Source organism: Mycteria americana, chromosome 1 (genome assembly GCF_035582795.1).
Source record: "Mycteria americana isolate JAX WOST 10 ecotype Jacksonville Zoo and Gardens chromosome 1, USCA_MyAme_1.0, whole genome shotgun sequence".
NCBI classification, from domain to species: Eukaryota; Metazoa; Chordata; class Aves; order Ciconiiformes; family Ciconiidae; genus Mycteria; species Mycteria americana.
The window spans coordinates 190,064,525-190,073,056 of NC_134365.1; the positions used below are offsets into that span (position 1 = coordinate 190,064,525).

The 8,532-nt window shown below is 39.3% G+C and overlaps 1 protein-coding gene across 1 annotated transcript in view; it reads left to right on the top strand.

Annotated features, from left to right (window-relative positions):
• The window catches only part of COG3 (component of oligomeric golgi complex 3), a 32,733-nt gene extending 25,083 nt beyond the window's left edge, over positions 1-7,650 (top strand). Inside the window, 5 exon segments of the mRNA XM_075489288.1 lie at positions 3-137; positions 1,347-1,422; positions 3,099-3,226; positions 4,166-4,264; positions 5,486-7,650. Of these exon segments, the coding sequence (XP_075345403.1) occupies positions 3-137; positions 1,347-1,422; positions 3,099-3,226; positions 4,166-4,264; positions 5,486-5,515 (468 nt within the window). The 3' untranslated portion in view covers positions 5,516-7,650.
• The last annotated feature ends 882 nt before the right edge of the window (positions 7,651-8,532 follow it).

Consider the following 8,532-nt stretch of genomic DNA (forward strand, 5'->3'; position numbering starts at 1 on the left):
AGGGTACTCCAGAAATCAGAGAACATTATATCGACTCTAAGAAAGACGTAGATCGTCATCTGAAATCGGCTTGTGAGCAGTTTATTCAGCAGCAAACCAAACAGTTTATAGAACAGCTGGAGGAGTTCATGACAAAGGTACAAACATATTGTATGTTCGTTAACCTAACTGAAATACTGGTACGACAAGGGAATTAGTATTTAAATTGGGTATAGGAGAAGCTGCTAGTTCTGTCTGATTAGCTGAAGATGATGGCATTTCCCATTATAAGGTCATGCTTCCCTTTAAGTTCCAACAACAGTTTTCCAGGCATTTTTGAGATTAATGGGTTAAAGGAACATGACATAGTTTGTTTTTAAAAGCAACCCTTATGCTCTTCAATCAAGAAGCTTTAATGTTTCATTGAGTTGAAACAGGTCTGTGAAAGTTGGCAGGAGCTTTTCTGTTTGCAGGAAAACTCCTACCTTGACTGAATTTGTAAGCCTTCAAAAACAATCTTGGGTCATGTGTGTTCTTGAGGGAGGTCTTAGAGTATGGCTGTGAAGTGTGTGGAAAGTTTCTGTTCTCAGCATATTTTACACCAGTGAAGTGCTTGTTAAGCAGGACTTTCCTCCCAAGTGACAGAAATTCCTGATAAAGGTTGGTCAGAAGATTAGGCATCCTGGGGGATAGGAACAAGAAAGATGTCATGTTCCAGTACACTTCTTCCTAGACCCTGCTCTAGAGCTCAGGATTTCTAGGCATCTTGAGAAAACCACGCAGCAGGATCTGCTACTTCTGGAAAATTAAAAATGTGATGTGGATCCTCATGTACTGAGAATAAGTGGCATGACATCTCAGAAACTGGGGCTACAGCATTGCATGGACATCACAAATATCCCTGCTGCTGTTTTTTGAGAATTTAGAAGATTATAGTATTAAACTTACTGATACCTGTCGTGCTGGGGTGAGGGGCCAGTGGCATGCCTAAAATACGGATGGGTAACCAGTGAGATTGATAGATTGTCCAAGTGATCCCAATGATTCATTGGGAATGTGGGGAGTTTGATTAACTTCCTTAAGTATAAATCTCTTTTGAGGTTTTGTATCCTTAGGTGCCTAAGTGTCTGTGTAAATTTAATCCCGTTTTGAATTTTACTTTCAAGAAGTGACCATGGTTGTAATTTTGAATTGCATATCTGTCAGGCTGCTTCCCCTGTGTGTTGTTAAGTCAGGGCATAGAAGAGAGAGAGCAGGGGAGATTCCATACACTGCAGTATCTAAGAGACTTGTGCAATTGTTACTTGGTCACTTTTTTGTGAATTCAACAGAAAGAAATGTCATTTTGTTGATTGTACTTGCTTTAGGTAGCTGCTTTAAAAACAATGGCCACTCAAGGAGGTCCCAAGTACAGCCTTTCGCAGCAACCTTGGGCGCAACCAGGTATTTGCTTTGTTTTATATTCATGTTACCTCTGAGGTGCTTGTAGGCTAATAAAGCCATGATCATTTACTACTTTGAGACTTCTTCTGAAAACTTCTCATCAAATGGAGAAAGGGACCCTTTCCATTCACCATTTTTGGTAGAGCAATATAAGCTGCATTATATGAGGCTTGAGTATTTCAGAATGTCATTTGTCTCTGTGCCTGACTTCTAAAACATAGGAATCTGAAAAGCTGGCCAGATTAATTTGGACTGTGAGACTGTGATTGATTTAGAAAAATTCTAAGTACCTAAGAACTGTCTACCTTTTTCTTGAAAATCCTGGCTTCCATTTTTACCTGCATGCTAGTTTAAATGTCTTAAGATACCTCTAAATCAAAACCTGACAAACTTCAAAATACGCATTTAATTGGTGCAGTAGATAAATGACTTTAGTATTTCTCAAGCTGTGACTGTTCTGGCATGAAAACAGCATTTCCACAACTGTATACGGAATGTGCTTAAGGAATTATTTGATTACATTAAGATAAAGCTTTTGCTTTTTTAGGAAAAATTTAATCTGCATTGAGGCTTTTATTGTCTGCACATTTGGTACCTACTTCCTTTTCAGTTTTCCTGTGACTATGTAAAAATGGAATCCAGCTTTGTTTCCCTCTTCTTAAGAATTCAAAAGTAAATGCTTTGTAGGAACATTTGGAGTTCCTACGATGTTCCTGGGTTGTTTTGCTCTTCACATTACAAAGTTGTGCTTCTGGGTGACACTGAGAAATCTGATTATTCCAATTCATACATTGGAACCTTCTGTTGCATCATGTTCTTAAAATGCAAAGCCAGTCACGTTCATTCATAATTCAGTGCTGCTCCATGGGTCAGACACTCTCAAGGGCTAACTCGAGCTTCTACTTAACATCTCCTTCTTCTTCAGGAATATTTTTAATGTTTGTTTGGAGATAATTATGCGTGTAGAGGCATATCTAAGCAGAGCTTCTGCTGTTTCTTGGAGTCATTTGTCTGGGAAGCAGGAGTCGGAAGAAAATAGATACAGTAGAAATTGAGGAAAAAAACCTAAACAGTGTATTAATTTTGGTACTTTAAAGCTACAGAATCTATTTTTCCCCTGCCCTTTAAGCAAGGCTCTTGTAAAATCATTAAAATACCTAGCAATAAAGAAAGAAGGTCTTGTCTGAAAGAGGATTCCTGTCTGGTTGATTCAAAATCCAGATGGCTGTACAGCCTTTCTTCTTACAGACGTGGCCTGTGGTCAATAAGGAGGATTTGTGATATGCTGTTCTCTTAACTAGGACAGTTTATTTCCCAGCAGTTTCTTTTCCAAGCAAGTTTTCTAGGGGGGAGCCTATGTAGAACTTTGCTGTTGCAAGGCTGTGACTTCAGGAACCTCAGGAGGACGTGGTAGCTTGCAGAAATGGGTTGGATGCATTTTCTGCAGGGAAAGAGGGGCTGATGTCTTCACTAGGTCCCAAAAGAAAAGCCTTGTCTGGCACGTTGTGGTCGTATGAAGGGTTGATGCTGCACAGCCCAGTTGCCCCCTCTTTCCCTTTCATTCAACCTTGTGGTTATGATCAGCCCCAGCAAAGTGGAGGTGATATTCTGGAGTGTAGATTTCAACTTGCAGAATGCCATTTTAGCCTGTTAAGCATGTTTTCTTTTACTTTCAGCAAAGATCAATGATCTGGTCTCTTCCACTTATAAGACAATAAAAACAAAGCTGCCATCAACGTTACGAAGCATGTCATTATACTTGTCCAATAAAGATACAGAATTAATTTTGTTTAAGCCAGTTAGGGTAAGTATTGCTAGATATACTTCAGCATGTTTTCCTATGGGTGTTGGGCCTTCATTTAGTCAAAGGCTTTAAACGCATTTTGTGGGATCGTTCACCTTACATTTCTGTGTTTGTATGGTTATATGTATAATATATCTATATAAATGTATGTATGCATGTATTTATAAGTGTATATGTACAGACTCGCGTACATACACGTCTGTATATCTGTAGAGTTATTCTAGGCTACCAGTCCAGCCATTAAACATGTGACAAATACCGTGCACAGACTGTTACAGTCAATGTGGTGTCCCTGATCTGAGAAGCCTGTTGAAAAGACACATGAAATGAAATTTAAAAAAAAAAAAAACAAAAACAAAAACCAAAACCCACTAATAATATGTTTCATAATGATATATTTAAGCTTAAAAAAAAAAAAGCTGTCCTGCTCCCCATTGTACTCAGCCTACATAACACACACACACATTATAGGGAAGCAACTGGTTCTGTTCATTCTGCACATCTTCCAGTTGGTATCAACTGGACAACACCAGTTGGTATCATGGGAGGTACTATAAAGAAAATTAACTCTGTCCCAGCCAAAACCAGTACAACTCGGACAGTTATGCGTGGGCAGAAGCACTGGAGGCAGAGAGGATGATACAGATTCAATGGGAGACCCACTGTAAACCCACCAGAAAGAACCAAGCTTGAGTTTTAAGCTTCCAGGTTAAGTCTGTAGGACTCAGTGTTTCAGCTTAGCACATCTTAGCTGAGGTTTTTATCTCATAGCCAACACGGGTTTCTTGTGGCTGTTTTGGGGCTTGTTTTAAAAGAAAAGTTCTTAAAGCTTGACTGCTTCTCCCTACGTGGTCACTTCAGTAGCTATTCCATGTACATTGTGTTTCAGATGGCTGTTGTGTTTTTTAATGTTGAGTTTTTTCTTTTTTCCTTTAAAAGAACAACATTCAGCAAATGTTCCAGAAACTCCATGCTTTGTTAAAGGAAGAATTTAGTAATGAAGATCTCCAGATCATAGCTTGTCCATCAATGGAACAGGTATATATTGAGGCTCCCTGTTTTATCAGTTGCTCTTTCATGTGACTGGCTTTTTTTAAACATTAAGTTTTCATTTTTAGTATTTTCAGTGTTCAGAATCCTTATTTATTTATTTATTACCCCTCTTAGTCCTGGATGGTTGAACTCAGGGCTTCATCTGAACTCTAGGCTCTCAGCTAAAAGGGGGGTTTGTTTGGTTTTTTTATGAATATCCAATAGAGTTGTTAAACTGAAGGTGGTGATTGATGTTGCTAGGGATTGAGTTGTACAACTCAATTGAGTTGTACAACAGACAATGATGACACAGTCTTGCCATTTCTGGGCATTGTCTTTTCAGAGAGATATCAAAGCTAGTGAATACGCTTTTAAAAAAGCCATTGCGTGGGAAGGCAGTCTTGCTTTTGACAAATACAAGAAGCAGCAACTTTTACATTTAGGAAGCATGAGAAAGAATTAAAAGGGTTCATTTGAAGTAAATTGCATTGGGTAAATGTGCAGATGTTTATGGAAATGTAACGCTACGTAATAAGGTCTTTAGTCTCAGAGATGATTGAAACCAAGTAGGTTTTTAAAAATCTCGCTTTGACCTCAGTTGTCCAGGGAATGTGGGTGGAATCGTGATTATCCCAGGATGCCAATATTTAAACAGATAATCTAGTTTACGGGTTGGAGGACATTGCCTGCGGTGAATGTGGCCACAGGGATGTGTGATAACTAACCTGGAGCACAGAGTGGGAGTGATGCCCTGGAAGGAGGTGGGGTTATCCTAGAGGACGTGGCTTCCTCTGATTGATTATCTGTTAATACATCGGATCACTTCTACAAACTGAAGTGTATGGGAAACCATATTGTAATCTGTAGGAAACAAGTGTTGCAAAGGATCCCAAATGTGTTTCAGATACCTAAGATGAATGTTAATATTTTTTGCCAGTGTGCATGTTATTTGGAATTCCTTGACAATGCATGAAGTCATCTTAGAAACTTTGACACAGTGGGTTGTGACTGCTTAAATGACTAGTCAACATGGTCAACAATTGCATTTTAAAAAGCCTGTGAGTAGGCATTTGACTGGAAGTCTTGGCCAGTTGTTTTGTAGCTGTCTTCTGATTTGTTTAAGACTCTACGTGCTTCCTAGGAATCCTGTTTAAAGGTTAAAATGTGAGACATCAGTTCTGAAACTTATCTACTCTGTCTAATGTAGTCTTTCCTTTCATCTTTCAGGTGAACCTACTTTTATCGATGTCCAAGTAGCCTAACAGTGAGGCTGCTTGAAATAAGCTTCAGCTGAATGCCAGGCAGTGAAGGAAATGCAAAGACATTTACTTGAAGTCAACGAAGGATCCCACTATGCAGTCCAGTCTGCATCAAAACTATCCAGGCTGCTTAACCCTGTTTTAGGGAAAAAAGAAAAAAACCCAGTGTTGTTGACTTGTTAAAGGTCTTCCTGTTCATTGGCTTGAAAAGTGAGGGAGGAGAAAACGAAACAAAAAACCCTTTGCTGATCACTCTTATGGAAGCTCAGTTACTGCCTTATCCAGATGTTTTCAAAGTTGAAATCCTGTTGTTTTTTTCTTTATGCAAAATCCTTTATTGCTTTCCTTTAATAAGCTGATGTATGCAGTGAAAAGCCGCACTTTCAAAGACACGCTGGAAATAAAGCGCAGGGAATCAAATGGGAGTGGTAATAGGTATTTGCAAGGCTTGGAGATAAGCACATTGGTATGACAATTTGACTGAAGCGGGCATGCTCCAATTTTTCTTTAACTCCCCCGAAAATCCTGGTAATCCGCCACATGCTTGAACATAATTCAGAGGTTCTTAGTTGGGAAAACTTTATTTCCCGCATGTGAAGCATTTCTTGAAACACTGGATGTGCTGTTTTTCTTATACTGTTTTGATTGGGAGCTGTGAGGTCTGACCTGAAGTTTCATGCTCTAACCTTCCTCCATGTAAAGAATCTCAGTTCCTTGGGGTTTGCAATGGAAAGCTGTGCAATATAATTTCTCTTGTTTCTGAGGGAACTGCATATTTTCAGATGCTTTACAGCAAAGCTTAGCATTGAGATTCTCAGGTACTTAGTTTTAGGTTAGAGTTGGTTTTTTGCCTTACCTAAGATCAAATGGTGGTGTCGCATTGTTTAAAGTAGGGACTGGGACTGGAACTTGCACAACCGTTGTGCCCTGGAATAAGTGCTAATAAGGGTGTGTGGGGATGCCAGCAGTTGAACGAGCAACCCTGTCAAATCAGCATGGTAAACAGGGGATAAGTACTCAGTAACTGGTGAACAATGCATGGTGTTCAGTATGCATTGATTGGTCATTATTTTGGAAAGCTGAACGCTAAACACTCGTCCATTACTCAAATGAAACACTACAACAGCTTTAGGGTGTCTCAGTGTGTAAGTCTTTATTGTGCAGCACTGCAAAAGAAAAATGTGGTGACTTACATGGCAGACTTTTAACTTATTTATAAAACCTGTTCTGTAGTTTTAAATATGTAGAAATTTCCATGCACATCGGTGGTGTTTTGATTTAATAATTTTCCTGTTATAAATCACATGGCTGGAGACTAAGATGGTAGGATTTAAAGCTACCATGAGAAGTGTTGCAGCATTGGTGCTGAGGTACATAAATGGTACTCATAGGACCTTACATGACTCCTTAAAAATTAACTAAAGGACCTAATAAGGAAGAAAACTCGCCCTTTCTTTTTACTTATGTAGAAGCACAGGCTGTAAAATAATGTCCAGTGCATTGTAATATATGTATATTTGTTTTTTATAAAGTTTTACAGAAGGACTGCATGGTCGCTGTACAGAGTTATGACTGACTTAATACAAACATTGTACAGAAAAGACGTGAAGGGTAAACCATTGCAGTAGTCACTCTTGTGCTTGGGATCTTCTCTCTCTCTTAGAGTACCCAGACAGCTCTAGGACAGCTGGTTGAAAGATTAGAAGAGCAATCAGTTTATACAGTCTGTTTGCTAAATGAACATTTGTTTAAACATGTACAGTTTCAGATATTTACGTTTACAAATAGTGTAAATACTTTCAAAAGATTAATTTAAGATGCTTTATATTATCTGACTAGAAACTTGCTGTTTTTAATTTTTTTAAATAAAAATGTTGCCTCCTATTTTGGTCCAAGAGTAAAGCTTTATTCTGTAATCTGAGGCTTGTCTGTCAAGATAACTGTAGTACAGAGACAATAAACATACTGTAAGCACAGGCAGTGCATCGCTGAGAAGAAGTGTTCTTTTCTAGCAGTAAGAGAATTGACTTTATTTGGCACAGATGTATACCTGAGTGCTGAATGTACAGCTAATTGTTAAAGTAATGCCTCTTTATGGTTATAATAAAAGTAAATTTGTATTTTCTTTACTGACAAACGATCTTCTGTGACTAAATGGTCTCTTTGCTTGCAGTATTTTTAGGGGGAAGAAACCACAACTGTAATACAAGAACATATTTTAACTAGTTGGCTTTTATTAAGAGAAAACTTGGGAGCCGGTGGCAGGAATGACAAGTATTACTGTATTTGATAGCTGTTCTTGTTGCCTGGTTACTCACAGGCTCGTCTACCCATAGTTTCTTATTACCACATACTGTTCTTCTGGCCCTTGGGATTGTAGAAGCGCGTCGTCTGGAGGCTTGTGGTTTGTCCCCTGTAATGTCAGCGTGAAGCTTCCCTTCACCCTCTGGCTTTGACAATGTCATGTGAATGAACTAACCTAAGGGAAAACACTCCTTTCTTTTGGAATTCAGCTTCTAGCTGACTGGTATGGGGCAGTGATGTGTGACCGTTGCTTCTAGGCGCTTGGACCCTCCTAAAGACGTTTGGCCCTTTGGATTGTATCTCATAAATGAAGTGAATGCCAAAGCAGCTGGCCGGGCATTCACGCTTCTTTTTGTACAACAATGATGCCCACAGCATAGCTTATGCTGTGCTGGGTGTTTTCCAAGCAAAACCAGTAGTCCCTTCCTCAAACTGTGCATGTTTGGTGTTGACAAAGTGATGTGGGTAGGAAAAGGGGAAAACGCCTTTGCTGCTGAAGCAACTCACGTGGTGACTGCAGGTAGATCCAGCCCTGTGTCCACAAACGCTGCTTTCTCCTACCCTCGTGCATTTTTATCCTCATTGAACCCTAAACTCAAACGAGCACTGTGCAGCAAATCAGGTCTTTGATACAAAGACCTCTGAATAGAGCAAAAACGAAAAAAGAATCAGTTGGCCCCTTTCAGTGGTGGCCAACCATGTCACTAAGCC